Source organism: Quercus robur, chromosome 11 (assembly GCF_932294415.1).
Source record: "Quercus robur chromosome 11, dhQueRobu3.1, whole genome shotgun sequence".
NCBI classification, from domain to species: Eukaryota; Viridiplantae; Streptophyta; class Magnoliopsida; order Fagales; family Fagaceae; genus Quercus; species Quercus robur.
The window spans coordinates 56306643-56330169 of record NC_065544.1 but is presented as its reverse complement, the minus strand read 5'-3'; the positions used below and the strand labels follow the sequence as shown (position 1 = coordinate 56330169).

At 36.8% G+C, this 23527-nt stretch overlaps 1 protein-coding gene across 2 annotated transcripts; it reads right to left on the bottom strand.

Moving 5' to 3' along the window:
• Positions 1-4571: 4571 nt before the first annotated feature.
• On the bottom strand, positions 4572-9792 carry LOC126706880 (transcription factor MYB1-like). Of its 2 annotated transcripts, none has more exons than XM_050406453.1 (3): positions 9570-9792; positions 6207-6336; positions 4572-5381 (listed from the first exon to the last, which is right to left on the bottom strand). In XM_050406453.1, the coding sequence occupies exons 1-3, from the start codon at positions 9661-9663 to the stop codon at positions 4784-4786; spliced, it is 822 nt and encodes a 273-aa protein (XP_050262410.1). In that variant the 5' UTR covers positions 9664-9792; the 3' UTR covers positions 4572-4783. The 2 variants fall into 2 exon arrangements, with proteins under 2 accessions (XP_050262410.1, XP_050262409.1); XM_050406452.1 differs by lacking the exon at positions 9570-9792 and adding an exon at positions 6441-7310.
• Between the last annotated feature and the right edge of the window lie 13735 nt (positions 9793-23527).

The window sequence follows — 23527 nt, the reverse complement described above, 5'->3', positions numbered from 1 at the left end:
CAAAAGCTTAACAGAGATTAGTACGGTATCAGAATCTCATGGCCAAGCATTACAACTCCAAGCTCAGACACAGGGAATTCCAGGTCGGAGATCTCGTACTAAGGAAGGTGATGGGCTTTGTGAAAGACACCTCCCAAGGAAAGCTATGAACAAACTGGTAAGGACCATACAGAGTTGCATCATGGCATAGGAAAGGAACCTACCACCTGGAAACATTAGACGGGTAGAAGTTGCATCACTTGTGGAACACAGAGCACCTAAAGAAGTACTATCAATAGACTATATTAGCAGTAGACGAACAATGACACTCCTCATTTCCAGTTTATGTCTTTCTAGTTTATTTTTACCACAATACTTTTTAAGCCCAAAGTGTAGGTCTTTTTCTTTATGGAACAATTTTTCTACATGCATTTGTCATAATAAGAGTTTATTCAGATATGACTAGCATATTTATCTATTTCTACACATTTACTCTACATGCTTATAAAGTCTATAGGTGCACGGATCCACAATCAAGTGGACGGATTCAATATTAAGTCCATGTAAGTGAATGAGTTCATCCCATAAGGATGAGTTAATATTATTTTCCACAAGTAGATGAATTCATTATGTAGTCCAGAAGTGGACGGGTTTAGAATCCACAAGTGAACGGATTCATGATTAAGTCCATAAGTGGACAAGTTCATCCCACAAAGTGGACAGAGTTAGGTCCACAAAGTGGACAGATTCAACAGTACATTAAATTAAAAGTACAAGTCCAAAAGAGGATGGGTTCATCTGAAAGGATGATAATTAACTGTCCGTGAAGTGGACGGATTTAACATTAGGTGGGATGAAGACCATGTCCCTAAGTGGACGGATTCAACAACCTGTTGAATTAAAACAATAAGTCTTAAGAAGACGGGTTCATTCGGGAGGATGATCATTAAAAGTCCACAAAGTGGACGGATTCAACAAAACGTTGGATCAAATAAAAGTCCCAAGAGGATGGGTTCATCGAGGATGATCATTGAAAGTCCACAAAGTGGATGGATTCAACAAAACATTGGATCAAATAAAAGTCCCAAGAGGACGGGGTCATCTGGGAGGATGATCATTAAAAGTCCACAAAGTGGACGGATTCAACAAAACATTGGATCAAATAAAAGTCCTAAGAGGACGGGATCATCCGAGAGGATGATCATTAAAAGTCCACAAAGTGGATGAAGTCAACAACACATTGGATCACAAACAAAGTCTAAAAGAGGACGGGTTCATCTTAAAGACAAGTTGTATTCATACATAACCATAAACTGAACGGATTCATAAGAAAGGCATAAAAGTAGACGAATAAAACAAGACAAGTAATGAAATTTTGCTAACATCCCATAAATATATATATAAATATGTTAGATGACGGCTTACACAGGCGAATTTGAAGATCGTAACGATAGGCTGCTGTTGTGGGCTCTAGTTCGTCACAGTACAAAAAAAAGGTGTCAAGTGTGACTAATTTAGCCCACGTCCTCTCCTCTAGCTTAGTTTTGTTGAAAATCTTCTCCAAAAACCTCCACTGCTCTAGTGAGACTTGTGGATGGTCTTAAACTGTAACACCAAGAGAAAGAAGATGGTTAAATTAACAGCTAGCAAACAATTAATAGTTTGAATATAGACGCATGCATACTCGACGGGGGCATTATGCCCTAAGTTATGTCGACGGGCATATACTCATTATCACCAGGACGACACATCCATTTGTCACCCTCCAAGAAAAAATACTGACTCTTCTAGTTTCTATTAGAGTCAAGAGTTTCGTATACGAGCCTCAACAATGGGCTCCTAGGCACAAAGTTGTACATGCCCTTTGACTGAGCAATCTCAGCCGAATGGTAACAATTAAAGAATTCTTCAACCATTAATCTCTGTGCTCCATCAAACATGGCCCCATATAAAACCTCTGCACCTAAGAAGACCCTCCAGGCGTATAGGGAGATCTGGGTGACAGACACACCTAAGAATTGAAGGAGGCAACGGTGAAGTGAACTCAAGGGGAATCTATGCCCTGCATTCAGCATTTGCTCATAGATCCCGACACCCTCAACACCCTCATAATAACATTTCTCCGACTTGTATGGTAGACGCATGGGTATGTTGACGAGTATCTGGTACTTCGCCTTAAGTGTCTTGAAGTGAGATTCTTTGATTGTGGAGACAAAATCATTAACCGTCCATATGGGTAGCATTATGAACTCCCTAAGTCCATCAGGACCTATGACAAATTGGACTAGGGGTTCAGCAAGATCTAGACCATCACTAGAGTCACCATTTGACCCAACTTTCTCCAAATCCTCATCCCTTAAAGGAGAGGTGGCTGACGGATTCCTCTCTTCACTTGAAGTGTCAGGGTCTTTTTGACCTAAAAGAAATACTTTATCGTAGCCCAATCCGTCGCAGACACACGACTGGTTACTTAACGCACTAGACATCTTTGTCAGCTACACGTGACGGAAAATCCTAAGACACTGACGAATCTAATGGCAGACGAGAGCACAAAGTTTAAAGAAATTTAACGGAAGGGGAGGAACACTTACCAGTTGAAAGAAGCAGTAACAATGTGTAGATGACAGATTCGCTATATGAACGGTATGCTCGTTTGACAGTGCTGACGGTAGCGCTATGGTTGTAAAATTTCTGTGGAAAGTAAAAATGAGGGTCAAAGAGGCAAGTTTATATAGAGAAAACAGCATGGAAGACGAAGAGACGCTTTGTTCCAAGAGATGGACCACTAGATCAAAGCCACATGCCCCTACGTCATTAATGACCCTAGGCCAACCTGTCAGGTTAAGTGTGTTTCTCAGGAGGCAAGCTAATCCGTCATAGTTTTTATTTTATGGATTGATTTTTTTTTTTTTTTTTTTTTTTTTTTTTTTTTTTTAAGGAATAGTTTGGAATATGCCATAGTTTTGTTTTATGGATTGGGTATATTTTTTATTTATTTTTTTAATATCTTTAAGAACCTATAGTGGCGTTCAAACGCCACTATAGGTTTTTTTTCCTCTAGCCCTTATTAAAAAAAAAAATGAAATAAAAAGTGCCTATAGTGGCGTTTGTCAAACACTACTATAGGTCCTACTCTTACAAGGGCTTATAGTGGCATCTGACAAACGCCACTATAAGTCTTTTTTCCTCTGGCCCTTATCAAAAAAATTGCAATGCAAAGTGCCTATAGTGGCGGGTCAAATGCCACTATAGGTCCTTCTCTTAAAAGGGCCTATAGTGGCGTTTGACAACCGCCACTATAGGTCCTTTTTTAATTTTTTAATTCTTTTTTTACGACTTATAGCAGCGTTCGTAAGACCAAGACAAACACCCCTATAGGACTCCCTGAACACAAATATAAATATGCCTATAGCAACATTTATAGAAAACGCCATTATAGGATACCTATAGTGGCCTTTTTTATAAACGCCACTAAAAAAAAGCCATTATAGGCCTAGTTTTTTGTAGTGTACATAAAGTCTTACAAATTTTTTTATTTTGAAATCTTTCATGATAGTTTCATTATCAATATTATAAGTTACATCTCTTTCAAAATTTTAGTTAGATAAAAAATTTATTGGGATTTTTTTTTTGTAATGACTTAATATATTGTTAAGGAAGCCAAAATTTAAAGTCAAAATTTGGCTACAAACTTAGTTGTAGCCTAAGACTATGACTCTCACTAAACAAATTAACATAGCTACATATTTTAAAAATCTAACCATTTAATTGCTTGTTCTTTATGTTCTTAAAATACATGTCAAATTTCATGTTAATCAGATATTATTTACTATTTGATTCATAAACTTAGATTTTTATTTAATTTTAGATTACAAAAACTCAAAATTTAAAGATTTGATTGATGAAATAGCTATTGATTTTTTATTCTTTTTGAAATTTTGCAAATATGAAGGATATAAGAAGAAAATGTAATCCAATGGTGATTTGTCACAATTTACATCCAAATATATATATATATATATATATATATATATATATATATATTTAGTCTACAATCAAGTTTGTTGCCAAATTTTGTCCAAAAATTAATTATGTTAAACCTAAAAAATTTTAGGGTGGAGCCACCAATGTCTATATGTTTATTTAATCAATACAATATATACATACAATCTAGTACTCATACGTGACAACACATGAAGGAATTGTTGAAAATTTTCAACCAAGATCCACATACCAAAAAAGCAAAGGAATTAAAACATCCAAAAAACAAAAGTGGGTGAAAACTAAAAACAATTTACCAAACTCTCAAATATCACTAGTATATACTTATTTTAAAAAATAGTAAGTAGACAAAACACAACTGATGAGAAACTCGCCATGAGAATGAGAGGAGGGAGCCACAAGTTCCTACAATGTCAAGAATGGTTGTTTTTGCGTGAGGAGGGTGAATTACACCTCTTCATTTGCAATCACAAACACATATTTGGGTACCACTAACACAATATGTAGTGCATATATGTGAGTGTGTATATATATATATTTGGTATATGAGAGTATTAATGTATTGGGCTTTAATGGGTCAAACCAATGCATTTGCAACTGAAAAATGTCTAATATTAACATGTGGTGAGCATTATCCATTATTGGGTTCAACAGATGCCAAGCAAAATACACTCCAACTATTCATGATTTAATTAGATACACATAGATGACAATACTAACCCACAACATAAGAAAATGCTAACAGCAACGGGCACCAATTATTCATGAAGATAATGGGCTTAGTTATGCATCTTGTTTACTTTTAGCTAATCCATGCATCTTCTGAATCCAGAAAAGAAGCCAATGTGCTAAGATCCATAGCTTCATTTGGCTGAAAAAGATTTGTAGCCCTCCAATTCTCAGGCTTCCCTTCATCCATTAAATCTTTAAACTTGGCATCGCATCTAGAAACTGGCAAATCCAACACAATGTTACGTACATTGATTTCATTGGTTTGGTGGCCATCTGAATTTTGCACATTCGATCTCAAAAGGTAATTTATATCCAAATCTTTCAGAAAGTCAGAGATATTATTCTCCGGTTGAACTGAAGGAAATAGGTTTTCACTATTCCCATAAGGAACTATATTTTCATTGAACATTTGATTATTATCCGGTTGCCATGGGAGGATAACCTTTGTGCACCGCATTGCTTTTGGACGAATCACAGGGTGAGAAACCAGTTTTATTCCTGGATTAGAGTCTGATGTCAACTTTCTTATCCTTCCAATGGATTTTAATATTCTACTACTTTGTCCATGAATCTTGTCATCTTGCACCCTCTTGCTTAAAATGGTGTTCCAGTAATTTTTTATCTCATTGTCAGTTCGTCCCGGTAATCTCCGAGCAATGAGTGACCAACTGCAACACTCGTAACACAATGTCTAGTTTGTAAGCACATTAATTTATCACTTTATAGTGTGACATTTGGGAGGAGGGAGGGGAATTTTCCCCAGACCCAAAGGAAAAAAAGACCATATAATCTATGCAAATTTCCTCTAGTTCAACTGATTGACACTTTATGATGTTTTTAATGAAAATATTCAGAGTTCAAATATTTCATCTTCCTTTGTAACTATCGAATTTAAAAAAATAAATAAATAAATAATACCCTCGCATGCAAAATGAGTTTCTTTCACTTGTTTATGATTTGCACAATTGTGGGTCTTATAAATTTTTTCTCAAAATTAAATTCACTGTTACTTATGTTGATCTTTCATTTAATACTTGTTATACTTATCACTATATATTATCAAATTTGCAATTAATAGCAATGTGTAAGGTGTTTTTAATATTTCATCATAAAATTATTATAATAAAAAATGGTGTTGTTTATCAAATTTGAATCAAAGAATGATAATAATAATAATAATAATAATAATAATAATAACATTAATCATAATAACAATGTATTTAGTTTTCTTTTTAATCTTAAATATATTTTGGTTTACTCAGAAGAAGTTAATAAAAAAAATCTTTATACAATATTATTTAACTTATCATCACATAAAAAGTTGTGGAAAAAATTATATCTCTAATATTAAATAAAATTATTTAATTTATATATATTTATGAATAATTTATTTAATCTATATTTAAATATAAAAACCATTATTTAAATTTATCACCTCAAATCTCAAATTATATTGAACCGGCTCCGGAGGAGAAGAAGTAGATTTCCCATACCTGTTACCAAGAAGCTTGTGTAGTTTGATAATGAGATCTTCTTCGTCCTTAGAAAAGTTGCCTCTCTTAATATCTGGCCTTAAATAATTCAACCAACGAAGCCGGCAACTCTTCCCACATCTCCTCAGCCCTACAAAATAAGAAGTAAGTGTCAGTATGAATAATCGACAAAAGAGAACCACTTTGATAGAAGAGAGAATATATAGTGCAACATATATTGTTAGAAGTTAGAACCAGCTCTTTGAGGCAGGTCTGTCCATTTCCCTTCTCCATGGATTTTAATGTAGTTTTTAAGGATCTTATCTTCCCATGCAGACCATGCTCCTCTGATTACACCTTTCGCACTGCTTGGCCTCCTTTCCATTTCTTCTCTCTCACAACACTTTTTTTTCTCTCTCTCTTTTAGGCTTTTGCTTCCACTACTCTACAAGTAGTTCCAAACCTTCTTATACAAATGTGCGACATAAAGCATGGCACATCTGAAATTATTATTAATATTATTACATTCATGGCTGAAGCACGTTTTCCACGTTTAGCAACAAATTCAAATATTGCCTGATATTCTCTTAAAAAAAAAAAGACCACCTATAGGGACCACCTATATTTGAGACTAATCTTTTTTTTATTTTTTATGAATAGACTATATTGGTCAATAAGAGTAATTCTAATACCACATAAAATGTTATAAATTTTTTTACAATTATTCTAATAGATTGTATCTGATTGCATATTACTTTTACATAAACTCACCATTTTTTTTTTCTGTCACTCACAATCTATCTAATGAACAATTATTACAAAAATTGTGATTTATTAGGTGTTAATGGAATTTTTGGATCATTTATCACTGTCTAATATTTCTGAAGAACATTTGATCCAAGTACTCCTCTTTTTAATATTGGGTTGTACTCTATAATGATTGTACCCTGTGTTGGTCATTAATTATTGTCCAATTTCTCTACAACCTTCAATCATTCTGGTCTAACTCAAGCACTGTTCTTTTAATAGTAAAACTAAAGACACATAATCTAGCATAATTTTGTGTCACAATTAGTGGTGGAGTTGGAATTTATTTTTCGGAGGACATATATAATTTTTTTTTTTTGTATGAAATGTAAAATAATAATGTACAATACTTCATAACTCAATATATACTATAATTAAAAATTTATTTAATTAAAATTAAATAATCATGAGACAAGATTGACAAAATAATTTAAGGATTTTGATAATATATATCCTAAAAGTACACAATAATTAACTATTTTTAGAAAAAAATTTCTTGAAAATTAAAAAAGTATTAATAATTTTTTTAATTTTCAAAATAATATTTTTAAAAATAAATAGTTTAAAATATGTCTTTAAGACACACATTAACGGGACTCTTAAATAAATAAATAGAAGCAATGAAAAGTAAAGCAACAAAATCAAAACAGTACCTGGAAAGAGTAAAGGAGTTAAAAGCAATGGCCATTGGCCAATGGGTATCAGGTATAGAATAATCTGAAATCACTAGAGTTAAAATCATTTGGAGCCAGTCAGCTATAAGGAACACCTACCGCACTCTGCACATGGAGGGGCCCACGGCAGTGACCTGTGTAAAAAAGAAAGGGGAGGCAAAGTCACAAAAAAAGTACGGCAATAGAAAAAGATTCACCAAGGTGAGACAAAATGTTTTGCTGTATATGTGAAAGATTTGGTGGTAGGATACATCAATCAAATTTATGACTTTTTAATATTGGTTTTAAATATATATATATATATATATTTATTGGATTGCGTTAACGGATACCGCACGGCCCGTTAAGCACACCTTCTTTTACACAACTTTTGTCTTCTTTTTTAATTTATGTCATTTTTTCACGTTTGTGAATACTATTTCTGATTTTTTTGACTTTTTCTGACAAATTTCTTTTGTCTTTTCTGCACCTAACCAGCACCAAACACTGCTAGTTAACATTCTCCTTCATATCGGTTATAAGATGAAAATAATAAAGTTATTTAAATTATTACAAATTATTTAAGATATTTTTTATTTAAAGATTTAATTTTTTTAAATGTTTTGGAGGGGCCAGGCCTCTTCGGTCTGCCACTGGTTACAACTTGCCAAATTGTGAATTGTAATTTGTAAAAATTTGTGCCTATATAATATATCATCACACTTTTATCAATCATAATTTATCAACAAATTATAGCACCAAATTATATTAAATTATGTCTCCTTAACATCCCTCTTCTTTTAATCTTGATTTTTTACTGACTAGAATCTGAACGTACGTAAAACTGTTGAAAAACATTATTTTGCCAGAAAACCTCTTTATTTGACAACCATGCAAGCAAGGCTACAAGAACTACTATTTTTTTTTTTTAATGGAATACAAGTACTACTATCTTTGTCAAGAGAACTTCTGAATCATGTGATATTTATTACGGATGCTAGTGCAATTTGATTTAAAACCCATGTGATACTACTTTTTTTTTTTTTTTTTTTAATGGAATACAAGCACTACTATCTTTATCAAGAGAACATCTGAATCATGTGATATTTATTACAGATAACAGTGCAATTTGATTTAAGACCCATGTGATCATGTTAATTCCTAGGAAAGTTAGGAATACTGTTTCGGAATCATTCGGTTTGATTATAGAACAGAATATATCGGTATTCAGTTTGATTATAGAACAGAATATTTCGGTATGATCCCATCAAAAAAAAAAATCGGTATGAGTGTACGTTCCAATTAAACCATTTTGAAATTACTGTTGCATATAAATTTTATATATATATAATTGTAAATTTTTTTATAACTTTTAGGTAAGTTTTATACTTCTTTTTAGTAATATATAAAAAATATTACAATATTACAAATATTTATATATTAATATATAATGTTTAAAACAATACTTTTAAAAACTTATGCACAGAAGTACAGATACATTAGCAGTGCTAATATGCTATATAAAGCTTTAAACGGAAAATAAATAAATAATAAAGAAAAAATAAAGACCCACTTTAATTCATGGTTTTGAAATCCGAATCAAAACATAATGTCCAACCCGATTAACTAAGAACCGCCCATTAGGATGATTCTTTTAACTCAACACCAGCCCACTCTACACAAAAATTCCAATCGAACTACCCGGGTTTGAAAACTATGACCGGATCTCATGGTTCCAGCCAAAGTTTTAAAAAATAAAAATAGACGACTTAATTAGTTCATCTTCGTTAAAACTGAGTTGTTTTGCCACTTTGTGCCATTTTTTTGTCTTTTTATTTCTCCTTCTCAATCCCAAATTTGAAATTGCAATCCCGAAACACACTTAATTAGTAAATCCACATAAAATAAAATGAAAATCACAAACCTTTTCTTCTTCTTCCTGTCGGTGTTTTCCTTCTTCCTCCTCTTTTGCGTTTTCCTTCTTCTTCTTTCTTCTTTCTTCTTCTGTCACTTGTCATTAGTATGCAAAAGCCAAGATTCTTTTTTTCATTTTCGATGAGTTGTTTATCACTATGGCATTGATAGGCACTACCCTTTCCCTATGTGAAAAAGTTGTACATGTGGCTACAACTTCACCTTTCATTTGGTTTCTAATATTTTAAAGATTTTTTTATTTGATTGGTTCATTTATTGGTACAGGCTACTATTATCATGTGATTCGGTTGCAACATTCTACAAACACACCGATTTGTATAATTAATAGATGATTTTAGAGTAATTGTTAATAAATCATATTAAAAAAAATTTACATCACTTTTATGAAAAATATTAAAAGTTGTAAACAAAATTAATTATTTTATCATTTTTCATTCTTTAACATTTCCTAAATTTATTTATTGCTTCTGTACTGTCAATCTAGTAGTAGGTTAAAAAAATATGTAAAATGTTGTATAAAAAGTATACAATATTATATACATTTGCATAAAAATGTATAATGTTATAGGCATTTATTTAGTTTATAATGTAAATCTTATCTTGATAGTATAATGTAAATAAATAATTTTCTTTTTTATTATCATTATTCTATTTAACAATTGACTCTCTCCCTCAGTAGGAGCTTTCTCTCTCCCTAGGAGCTCTCCCTCTCGGTTTCCCCGAGCCTCTCTCCCTCTTGATAAGGGTCTTCCCTCCCCTTAACCCCAAACCCCTGCTCTCCTTACCTCTCTCTTACCTTCTACCCTCAGCAAAATGGACGTGACTGTAATAGAGAATCTGCAACACCTACGCCTCACAAAGGATGAAGAAGAAGACATCCAGATCTCCTCCATGAACAGATCGGACCTAATGGAGGAGTGTGCTCTTAGTTTATTTGGCAAGCTTCTCACGGATAGACAACAAAATCAGAGAGCTTTGAAAAATACCCTCAGAGCCGCCTGGAAGATGGGATCGGATCTGCGAATAGTAGATATGGAAAAGGGGTCTCTCAGCCACAAACATCACCTTCACTCATGCCCCTTTCTGGGTTCAAATCTAGGGCTTGCCGTTCGAAAATCTATCTGAAGATGTTGGAAAAGATTTAGGCAACAGCTTGGGGCACTACCTTGAAACAGATAAACGAATGTGGCTAACGGAGCAAGCTAGATTTCTAAGAATCATAGTTAACATTCCTCTCAATAAGCCTCTTCGCCGAGGAGGTAATATTCTCAACCTTGACAGGGAGAAAACCTGGGTTAATTTTAAATATGAGAGGCTGCCCTCTTTCTGCTATGTTTGTGGTTTCTTGGGTCATGATGAAAAGCACTGCCCAAATTTTTCTGGCAATCCGGATTCTCCCAAGCAATATGGAGAATGGCTGAGGGCTACAGGCAGCCAGAAAAGCAGTGGGGATAGGCAAAAATCTTCAAATAGTTGGAGTTTTGAAGACGAACAATCAGGCCGATCAAGTGGAAGATCGGCTCCAACAATGACAAACCCATCGGATTACACCTCCAAACCAGGGGCACCTACGGAAATTCAAGTAAACCAAGAAAGCAGAGTCTTTGCGAAGCCCCAAAATTCTGACAGAAAAGAAAGCTCACGATCTAATGCAGCGGATTTTCAGGGAAAGAACAGTGATAGTTCAAAATTCAAACTCTCCCAGTCAGACCTCGCCTCACGTGACAAGGAAGGGGCTGTAGGCTCAGGTACTGAAGCTATGGACGTGGTTTCTGAAGTGGGCCGCACCTCAAAGTCTCACCAGGAAGCCCAAGAAGTCAGTAGCCCACTCAAACTCCCCTTAAAAAGCCCAACTCGTCTTAGTAGCCCCACTCATATACAGAAGCCCAACTCGCCCACTAAGCCATCTCAGCAGAAAGGAAAAACAAAATTAAAAAGAATAGCCCGTGAGAAAGGTAGACAAGCCCATGGTGAGCAAAAAGTCAACCTCTCTGGGACTAAAAGACCGGGTAAGTTAGTTTTTGATGATGATTTAGATGAAACTCACCCTCAAAAAAGACTGTGCGACATGCTCCCACAAAACTCCAAACATACTCTTGCATTATCGGCGGTTGCTGCTAAGCAGCACCGCCGGGCACAATGAATGCCTTATGTTGGAACTGCCGGGGAATTGGGAACCCCCGAACAATTTATACGTTGCGCGATTATGTGCGGCGATGGACTCCCTATTTAGTCTTCCTTGTGGAGACCAAAGTAAAACACAAACATATGGAAAAAATAAAATTTTCTCTGGGTTTCTCCAATGGTCTAATAGTTCCCAGCCGGGGTCGAAGTGGGGGCCTTGCTCTCTTCTGGTCTACGGATGTAAATCTCGAAATTAAATCATACTCTCAGTACCACATTGATGCAACCATCACTGAGCAGGACAGCAACTTCACCTGGAGATTCACGGGGTTCTATGGTCACCCCGAATCAAATTTAAGGAAAGATTCATGGAAACTTCTCTCTTATCTAAATAGCCAATTTTCTCTGCCATGGTTTTGCTGCGGCGATTTTAACGAAATTTTGTCTGTGACTGAAAAATCAGGTGGCCCCCCTAGAACTCAACGTCAAATGGATGGCTTTAGAGAGGCGGTGAATTTATGTGGGTTTCAAGACTTGGGCTTCTCAGGGCCCCAGTATACTTGGTGCAATATGCAAGACAACAGTGACCGGGTTTACCTTCGCCTGGACCGAGCCTTTGCAAACTCTGACTGGTCAAACAAGTTCAGCAATTGCAAGGTTTATCATGTTGTTGATTCCACTTCCGACCATTGCATACTAAAAATTACTGACTCTATCACCTCTCTCCCTCGCCGGAATCGCCGTTTCCACTTTGAAGCTTTGTGGGCCAAGCGTGATGATTGCTATGACATTGTGGAAGCCGCTTGGAACACGGGAAGTCTCGAAAACACTCCTGAAGGTATTAACTCAAATCTTAGCTTGTGTGCTTCTGCATTGACCTTATGGAGTAGAGATGTCATTGGTAACATTCCTAAGAAAATTCAAGAGCATAAGAAATTGCTGAATACTCTAACCACTCTTGATCGGGATGGCTCGCACAGTGTAGAAATTAATGAATTAAGGAAGGATTTAAATGGTCTTCTGGATAGTGAGGAGATCCTTTGGCATCAAAGAAGCAAAATTCACTGGTATAGAGAAGGGGATAGGAACACGAAGTTCTTCCACACTAGAGCTTCGGAGAGGAGAAGAAAAAATTATATTCTGGGCTTATGGAACGATGATGACTGCTGGTGTGATGACAGAGACAGCATTGCTCGTACAGCAGTGGATTATTTCTCAAAGATTTATACATCAAGTTCTCCCAATAGAATTGAAGAGGTCATCAACACCATTCCAACCCGGGTAACAGATGATATGAATGCTGAGCTTACTAAAACCTTTACCAGTGAAGAAGTTCTGCGGGCCCTCCACCAAATCCACCCAACCAAATCTCCCGGCCTCGACGGTATGTCCGCTATATTCTTTCAAAGATATTGGAATATTGTTGGTAGAGATATTACTAATATGGTGCTGAATGTGTTAAACTGTAATTTGCCCATGACTGAAATAAATAAGACTAACATTGCTTTAATCCCAAAAACAAACCATCCAGTAAGAATGACAGAATTTCGGCCTATCAGTTTATGCAACGTCATGTATAAGCTCATCTCAAAAGTTTTTGCTAACCGTCTTAAAGCTGTCCTTCCCCATGTGATAGCTGAAAATCAAAGCGCCTTTACTGCAGATAGGCTTATAACTGATAATGTCCTAGTGGCATTTGAGCTTATGCACTATTTGAACCACAAAACTGAGGGCAAAGACGGTTTCATGTCTATCAAGCTCGATATGAGCAAGGCGTTTGATAGGGTCGAGTGGGGTTTCATCAAAAGAGTCATGGAAAAATTGGGTTTTCATAACAATTGGGTCTCTCTGATCATGAAATGTATCTCTTCAGTCTCTTACTCTGTCATCATCAACGGAGAAGCTTATGGCTGCATCACTCCCACGAGGGGCCTTCGCCAAGGCGACCCTCTTTCTCCGGGGCTTTTTCTACTGTGTGCCGAGGGTCTCTCTGCCCTTATCCATCAAGCCGCAAGAAATAAGGCCCTTTCTGGAATTTCAATCTGTAGGGGCTGCCCAGCCATCACTCACCTTTTCTTCGCGGACGATAGCCTTTTATTCTGCAAGGCTAAGGTCATGGAATGCAATGTACTCATGAGCATACTCGGAGTTTATGAATCTGCCTCTGGGCAAAAAATAAATCCCGACAAGTCCTCGGTCTTTTTTAGTCCAAATACCTCTCCTGCAGCCAGGGACGAGATCCTAAATTCTCTAGGACCAATGCAAGACTCTCGACACAAGAAGTATCTTGGCCTCCCTTCCTTGATTGGGAAATCAAAATCTCAAGTCTTTGCTGAAATTAAAGAGAGAGTAGGCAAGAAATTAGCGGGTTGGAAAGGAAAACTTCTCTCCATTGGAGGTCGAGAAATTCTTATCAAAGCCGTGGCACAAGCGGTGCCCACGTACACAATGAGTTGTTTTCAACTTCCAAAAACCTTGTGTGATGACTTGGAAAGCATGATGAGAAACTTTTGGTGGGGCCAAAGGAACCATGAGTCAAAACTTGCATGGGTTAGTTGGAAAAAGATGTGTAAGTCCAAATTGTATGGTGGCATGGGCTTCCGGAACCTCCAAGCCTTTAACCTTGCCTTACTCGCAAAGCAAGGATGGCGGATCCTCACTAATCCCACTTCTTTGGTTGCAAAGGTCTATAAAGCTAAGTATTTCCCTTTTGAGGATGTCCTTAACTCAAAAATTGGAAGCAATCCAAGCTACGCTTGGAGGAGCATCTATAATAGTCTTCGGGTCCTAAAGGAGGGCACTCGTTGGAGGGTGGGCAATGGTAAGCGGATTCACATTTGGGAAGATAGGTGGCTCCCAACTCCAACCACCTATAAAGTGACCTCGCCTCAATTAGATTTTGGCACCTTCCCAATGGTCTCTTCTCTCATTGATGAGGATACAAAATGGTGGAAAATGGATTTGGTAAGATCTATCTTTCTACCACACGAGGCTGCTGCTATCCTTAAGATTCCTATCAGCTTTAGACTTCCAGATGATCAGCTTGTTTGGGTAGGTAACAAAAGAGGTTCGTTCACCGTGAAAAGCGCGTACTACATTGCTATGCAATAATAGATGATCAAGATCTTGGTGAGTGTTCTGCTGTACACAGCCAAACCTCCTTCTGGAAAGCAATTTGGCATCTGAATATCCCACCAAAGATCCGGATTTTTGCTTGGAAAGTTTGCAGAAACGGCCTTCCAACCATGCTAAATTTACGCTGTCGGGGTCTAAATGTCTCTGGTTTCTACCCTATCTGTGACATGGAAATGGAGTCTTTCCAACATGCTTTATTTCTTTGCTCTCACGCCAATCTTACTTAGGCTAATTGGCCAGATTGCCCTGTAAGCATCTCTTCCCCAAATGCATCTTTTATGGACTCTATATCAAAGGTCATTGATTCAGGCTTATTCAAGGATTTAGCTCTTTTTTTCTTTGTACTTTGGTCAATATGGGGGAACAGAAATCAAGCCATTTTTGGGGACTCTGCTCTTCCGCCAACCATGGTTTGGGAGACTGCAAAAAGAGCCCACTTGGATTTTGTTGATGCTAGGCTCTCCTCTCCCCCTGCTCCTCCTCCTGCCCGTGCCCATTGGACTGCTCCCCCTGCCGGCTTCTTCAAGATCAACGTGGACGGTGCCACTGATATTAGGGGAGGTAATTCTTGCATTGGAGTTGTCATTCGGGATTCCTCAGGCTTCCCCTTTGGTGCTTTCAGCTTGGTTCTTTCTTCTTGTTTTTCTGCTGAAGTCACAGAAGCATATGCTTTGCTTCATGGTGCCCTCTTTGCCGCTGAAATGCAAGTCCACCAAGCTCTTTTTGAGTCCAACGCTTTATCTATTATCCATGACTTAACCTCGAAAGCTTCTGGCAGCGACTTTGGGCATATCCTTGAGGACATTCGGGTAGCAACTAGACCCTTCAGTTTTTATTCCTTTCATCACTTGAAGCGTGAAGGTAACAGAGCTGCCCACTATTTAGCTTTAGAAGCTATATGCACAGGCCAAACAAAAATATGGAAAGGAACCCCTCCCCCTTGTATTCAGGAAATTCTTAGTGATGATCTATTGTATTAGCAGGTTCCCTGCCTCTGTGTACTCCTTTCTTTATTGGAATGAAATTTCTTCCAAATTTCCCATCAAAAAAAAAAAAAAAGATTTCTTTTCAAACGGTTCATTAAGAAACTTAAGTTAAACAAAAATTTAACGAAAAGAGAATTTAAATATATCTAGTTATCGACCAAAAAATAACACACAAATACGTGAAATTTTACAATTCCCTTCTACAAGTTTTCATATTTTAAAATCATTACATAATAATTCATTATGAGTTGCCATTATTTATTGTCAATGTAGGTAAGTGTAACCATTTTATTTTGTTAAGTTTATATAATATTTTTTATTTTTATGCAATTCTTATTATCTATTTATCATTGTTTTTATAAAAATATTTTAAACTAAATGACAAAACTCAACCTACAAGCACTAAATTAATTATTAACTCAAAGAGCTACATCCATTCATACATATATAAATAATACACTATATATCTAGTTAACCAATCAAATACTAGAACAATCACTAACTTTACTTTACTTTCTTTTTTAAATCACTAACTTTATAACAAAATGTTATTATAACATGATAACAATACACGCATGTAACAAACCCTCTATATTTACTAATTATTAAATTATATAAATTAATATTATTTTCACATTATACACACACAAATTCACACAATTAACATTATAGCAAAAAATAAATAAATAATATACATAATCAGTATCAGACACACACTCACACAAATAATATATAAATTTATAATAAAAAGAAAACTTACAAACGCTCACTCTTTACTCTTAGAGTTTGAAATGGTGAATAGTCAGATAGAAAAAAGAGATTCATTAGAGAGAGATTTGTGATCTATATTATTGGTTGGTTTTGGGATAGGCTAATTTGTATTGTTGTTCGGTTTTGGGCTAGAATGATCCATGTCAGAGTGTGCAATATCTAAGTTAGGGTGTGCAAAATTATTTTTAAAGGTAAATTAAACTAATAATAAATTATAAATATATATATATTTATTTATTTATTTATCAAGTCAGGGGGTTCATTTGAATCCCTTGAAGAACAAGTCAGGCTGCCTATGCAATTGATAATATTACATTGATTTTTGAAACACTATAATGAAAATTGTGATATGAAAAATAAATTTGAAAGATGGTTTTTATATTTATTTGATTTATTTTAGTCAAATTTTCTATTTGTACTAATTTAATATATTTATTTACATTTTAAATAATTATTAAATTTGATGGTTTTTAGACCCCTTAAAAAACACAATTGGATTAACCTAGGTAATTAGCCAAGTTGTTACTTAGTCTAATTCAACAAAACTAGGTTATCATAATCACAATAGTCATATCATGCATAGCAGCGGAAAAATAAATAACACAAAGATATGATCACCCAGGAAACCAAACCGGTAAAAACCTGGGGAGGATTTAACATAGCTACCCTCAAGGTAAAAAGTAAATCCACTAGAAAGAATCGAAGTTCATACAATAAGACTTACAAGCCCCCACGCTTGACTTCTTATTGCTACCCACTAGTAGAATTTACTAACACAACCACGTGCAAGCTCTGAATCCACGGACTCCTTCTTTCTTGGATTCACCACCAGATACAAGCACACCTGCTTATGTTTCTTTAAACTTCAATGGCAGCAACTGAGTTGATCATCAAGATGTAGATAACATCTCCTCCTTGAAAACCCTAAGTTTGTGTAAAGGAAAGCTCCTCTGATTTACACAAACAGCAATATGAGCAACACTAAAACGTGGCTAGGATTTGCTTTTTATACTTAGGAAAAATTAGAAAATCCTAAACGTTTTAAACAAACTAGGGCTGAGTTGGAATTCTGCAGAAAAATGCCTCTGACTCGATTTTCGATTGATCGAGCCTAAGCTTCGATCAATCGAAACAAGCCGAGAAGCATAAAAGCCTTTTGCATTAACTTATTCCAACTTTACATAAATGAGACAACTTTGAGTAAGTCTAAACACGACTAAACATATTGTTTTAATTAACGTTTGCCAACAATACACATTAGAGTTCTAAATACATAAAGACCTAAGTCTTTAAAACCTAACAAAATTAACTATGACGTCATTATAGTTCGATCTCAAAGTCCGACCTCAAAAATCTTGAACCTCTTCTTTTGACAGTTTGATGAAAGGTTCAGATTACAAAACCATACTTCAATCCAACCATGAGACTGACTTTTTTTTTTTTTTTGGAGAGAAAAAAGGAAACTGAAAAGATGTTAGTGTGGTACCGAGCAAGGGTTTTTTATGATTTTTTTTAGAGTTTTTTTTTTTTTTTAAGAGTTTCAACTTATGATGTCCGCTTCTGATGATAGCTTTTTATCATCAAACCAAGACATCAATCAGTTTTTTGTGTTGGGGGAAATTGAATCTTAAATTTCTTATTCAACTATCAAAAAGTCTACTAGTTGAGTTAATCGGAACCCACCCATGAGATAGACTTAAGAGGTTTATTTGATTTTAAAAGAAAATAAAATTAAAAAAAATAAAAAATTAAAAAAAACTAGCCTCTAGTTTCCTTCACTATAACTCTCCCTCTCCGTTTCCCAATTTCTTTGTTCTCCTCTAGCCTCTACTACCTCTTCTATCTTCTCCCAAAACAAATCTAGTCTACTCCAACCAAAAGTAAACAGTAAGATTTTAGCAATGGCGGAATTGTCAACAACAAAAGAATGCCAAATCTAGTTCATAGTTTCATTTTGTCAACAAAAAAATTTTCATTTTTTCTCTTTCACCTCCTCTCTCTTTTCCAAAATTTCACTCTCACTCAAAGAACTCTGCATTTCATACAAGGAAAATTTTGAATTTCAGTTGAAATTACTCGGAATTAACCAGAATGGTCGAAAATCCCAAAATTGGCCGAAATTTAATCTAATGCGAAACATATGGTATTATCATTCTAGTTTGCATGCCATAAGAGAAATGCTAGCTGAAACAGAACGAAATTCATAACATTGATTCCTACCATGACTTGACAACCACCTATATAAAAGAAGGAAAAAAAATTATGGAAGAAAAAGGGAGCTTAACTATGTGTTCACCGACACTTTGCTCTCTTTTTTCTCTGTCTCTAAAGAAGCTTCTTTGGGGCACCGGGAAAGCTTCTTTTTGGACTATAGAACCTCGTTCTTGGTGGTAGGATTCTTTGTATCTCAAGAAATCTTTGCGTGGAGGTGGTTCGAAGGCTAGCTTTCCTTTTTCTATTCTTCTATTTTCATTTTTCTTTTCTTTTCCCATTTTTCCTAAGGCTGTGGGAGACATGAGAGGTGGGAAGGGGTGTTAGAATATGGAGAACCTTACAAAACATTGGCAAAGCTTGTCTCTGAATGCTAGGGAAGGTGACGAGCTGGGGTTGGATGATGAGCTCTCAACCAAGAACTTTAATATGGCGGGAAAATTTTTGACAAAATGGGCACTCAATGTGGAGACTGTGACAAAAACTTTCAGCCTTCTGTGGAGGTTGGTGAAGGGTTTTAAGGTTAGGAAGATCAGTGACCATGTCTGATTGTTTACTTTTGAAAAAAAGGAGGAGGTGGAGAGGATAATGAGCAATGCCCCTTGGAGTTTTGATAAGCACCTGGTGGTGTTGCAATGGTATGACAGGGGAGTTTCCCTCTGGGACCTAGAGTTTAAGAGGATTCTGATTTGGGTCCAAATACACGACGTTCCATATAATTTTATGAACAAAACAGTGGCGGTGAAACTCTGTGAAGTGGTAGGGGCTGTTTGTCAAAGTAGGGATGAGGGTGAGACGGATGAAGGGAGTTTTCTACGCATAAAGGTAGTTATTGACATTAGCAAGCCTCTATGCATGGGAAGACTAATATCTCTGTCCAAAGGTGAGCAAAGTTGGGTGTCTTTCAAGTATGAAAGACTTCCCAACATCTGCTACTGGTGTGGTTGTCTGAATCATGTAGACAGTGACTGTGATTTATGGATTGAGAGTAAAGATAAGCTTACCAAGGAGAACCAAGCCTATGGTGCATGGATTAGGGCTACACCGTTTGTGAAGGGCAGAAGCTCAGTCCTCAAAGTTCCGGGTTTCTACGCTACAAAGAAAACTCAAAAGAAAAAGGTGGTTGAGGCCAAGAATGTGGTGGTGCCGTCGATGCTTCAGGTGGATAATCTTCTTCCCACGATGGTGCAAGGACAAACCGAGGTTGCAGCACATTTTCAGGGTGCTTTTAATGAGGTTTCAATAGGGTCAAAAGGGGAAGCCATGATCCATGATGGGGTGGTATTGGAAAGCCATGATTCAAGGGAAAGTTTTGAGGAAAGGCTAGCTGAGATTGACAAGGACCTGACACAGTTTGACAAGGAGGGTGGCGTGACTTTAGGGGCTTCCAAAGAAGGAAATCATGATGGGAATAAGGTTGAAAGTACAGCTAGGGGGGCTGAAGTCTTATACATGGCAATGGAAAGCACAAAGCAAAAACAAAATTAGGGGTTGAGATGGTGACTACTCAAACATGTGAGAAGGAGGGGGTCTTGGTAAGTGTTCCTATCACCCAATCTGCTTTATGTGATATTTCTAATGTGATGAGCCCTAGGAAAAGTAGTGTTATGGTGGAAAAAGCAAAAAGGGTGAGGAAAAAAGCCCATGCACGGCTAGTAGAAAATGCTACTCCTAGGGTAGTAAAAAAAAAACACAAAAATATTAGCATCTGAGGGGGATTACAATGAGTTACCTAATAAGAAGAGATTGGTTTCTTGCTTTGGTCAAGATCAAAATATTTTAATGGTGGAGGCTGCGAAGCAGCCCCACCAATACCAATGAATATTTTATGCTAGAACTGTTGAGGACTTGGGAGCCCTCAAATAAAGCAAGAGCTTGGTGATTTAATTCGGGCTCATTCTCTCTCAATCGTGTTTGTAGTCGAAACATGGTTGAAAAAAGTTAGGCTAATTTATTTACATGACAAGTCGAAGTTTGATGGTATGATTAAGTTTTCAAGAGAAGGGAGGGGCAGAGGGGTGGTGATTTTTTGGAAGAAAGAAGTGGATTTCTCGGTTGATACTTACTTGGCAAATCATATTGATGCAATCATTAATAAAGGAAAGGAAGGGGAGTGGAGATTCACCTGCTTCTATGGGGAATTTGAAACAAGTAATCACTATATTTCATGGGCCACTTTGAGAAGACTAAAAGAAAAATTTACATTACCTTGGATATGTGCGGGGGACTTTAACGAAATTATCTGAGGCCATGAGAAATTGGGGGGGAGACATAGACCAAGCAGGCAAATGCAGGAGTTTAAGGACGTGCTGGATGAATATGGTTTTCAAGATTTGGGATATAGTGGTAACAAATTCACTTGGTGCAATGGGCATGAGGAGGGGCATACAGTGTGGGAGAGACTTGATAGAGCGGTTGGAAGGACAAATTGGCTCTCTATGTTTCCGGCTACAAAAGTAGTTCATTTAGAGTGCGGTACATTGGATCACAAGCCAATTATGATTCACTCATTGGGTATACCTAAGTGAGTGAACAAACCTTGGTGGTTTGAGCAAATGTGGATGAAGGATGAAGGGTGTAGAGAAGTCATTGAGGATGCATGGTCCCATGTTTATCATGGTAGTCCAATGAATAGAGTGGAAGGAAAAGTGGAGAGGTGTCACAAGAATTTGAGGTGGTTGAGCAAAGTGGCCTTTGGTAATGTGACCAAAGCCTTAGGGAGAAAAAAGATCTCTTGAAAGTGGCTGAGGAAGAGGCTATAAGGGGTGGAAGTTTCTCTCGGGTTCAAAGGTTGAAGTTAGATATTTCAAAGCTTCTGGTTAAGGAAGAACAAATGTGGAAACAACGATCTTGAGATCTATGGTTGCAAGAGGGTGATAACAATACAAAGTTTTTCCATAGTAGAGCGTCTCATCGATTTAGAAGGAATCGAATTGATGCTCTTGAAGATCGGAGTGGGGAGATGTGCACAGATGAGGATGGGATTTCACAAATTTTGGTCAATTACTACCAACTCCTCTTTAACCCATCAAATCTGTGTAGGATGGAAGAAGTTGTGGTGGGTGTGCCTTGCTCTATAACAGAGGAGATGAATGAAGTGCTAAATGGGGAGTATACTAAGGAAGAAGTGGTCATCAAATGGAACCTTTAAAGGCCCCGAGTCCGAATGGACTCCCTCCCCTTTTTTTTTAGCACTATTGGCCATCAGTGGGCGCAGATGTGACTGAAGCAGAGTTGAGTTGTCTTGCTTCGAGTGTCATGCCTCCCCATAAATTAGACTTTCATCACTCTTATCCCAAAGGTAAAAAGTCCCACAAAAGTCTCTGAATACCGCCCTATTTATTTATGTAATATAATCTATAAGCTTGTATCAAAGGTGATCGCAAATAGGCTTAAAAGGGTGCTACCATTGATTATTTCGGAATCTCAAAGTGCTTTCCAATTGGACATAGCAATTTCCAATAACATTCTTGTAGCATTCGAGACTTTGCATCATGTGAAGAACCAAAAAAAAAAAAAAGGGGGTTTTATGGCCTTGAAGCTTGATATGAGCAAGGCTTACGATAGGACGGAGTGGAGTTTCTTGGAGGTCACTATGATGAAGATGGGTTTTAATGCGAGGTGGGTGGCCTTGATATTAAGTTGTATAAAGTCGGCTTCTTATTCAATTCTTGTAAATGGAGTTCCAAAGGCTTCTTATTCAATTCTCTCCATATCTATTCTTAATTTCTTTTGAAGCCCTAAATTGCCAACTGCAACAGGCAGCCAGGTCCGAAGCTATTAGGGGTTTCTCTCATTGCAAAAATGGCCCAAAAATTTCCCGTTTGTTCTTTACGGATGACACCTTCCTTTTGTCGAGCTACTAAGAGTGATTTGGATGATATCCAAAATATTTTGGGGTTGTATGAGCAAGCCTCTGGCCAAAAGCTAAATAGAGAAAAAACTACCATGTTCTTTAGTAAGGCTACTCCGAATGAGAGGAAGATTGAGATAATTAATGAGTTGGGGATAAGTGAAGTGCGGGAATATGAGAAGTACCTTGGTCTACCGGCGGTGGTGGGAAGGAATAAAATGGCGAGCCTCAATTTCATTAAGGAGAGAGTTTGGAACAAGCTTCAAGGTTGGAAGGAAAAGCTTCTCTCACAAGCGGGAAGGGAGGTACTCCTAAAGGCAGTAGTTCAAGCTATACCCGCCTTTGCAATGGGTTGCTTCAAGCTCCCATCCGGACTACAAAATGACATAGAAATGATGATAAGGAAATTTTGGTGGGCCAACGGGGTGACAAACGTAAGATTCATTGGAAGAATTAGGAAACTATGTGTAAGCCTAAGGCGTTAGGGAGTATGGGTTTTAAAGACTTGGAGAAATTTAATAAGGCTATGCTTGCTAAACAAGTGTGGAGACTACTAGTGGACCAATCATCTCTCTTTTACCAGCTCTTTAGTGCGAAGTATTTCCCAAGTAGGTCAATTTTTGATGCTAAGGTAGCGTCGGGGTTGTATGCATGGCAAAGCATAGTAAAGGACTCAAAGTTGGTTCAGTCGAGTTTACTTTGGCAAGTAGGGAATGACACTAAGATAAACATATACAATGACGGTGGCTGCCTAGGGGGGCCTCAGCTTATGTAGTTTTTCCAAGAATTGAAGAGGTTTCAAATTGGTCAGTAGCTAATCTGTTAGAGCCGAGTGGAGGATGCTGGAATGAGCAACTAGTGGATGAC

What these genes read in the sequence shown, in the direction of transcription:
- LOC126706880 (XM_050406452.1), bottom strand. Translation starts at nt 6,570, where the DNA reads ATGGAAAGGAGGCCAAGCAGTGCGAAAGGTGTAATCAGAGGAGCATGG. An exon ending in AGACCTGCCTCAAAGAGCTG is followed by an intron (nt 6,337 to 6,440) that starts GTTCTAACTTCT and finishes CTTATTTTGTAG; the next exon opens with GGCTGAGGAGATGTGGGAAG. An exon ending in CACAAGCTTCTTGGTAACAG is followed by an intron (nt 5,382 to 6,206) that starts GTATGGGAAATC and finishes CGAGTGTTGCAG; the next exon opens with TTGGTCACTCATTGCTCGGA.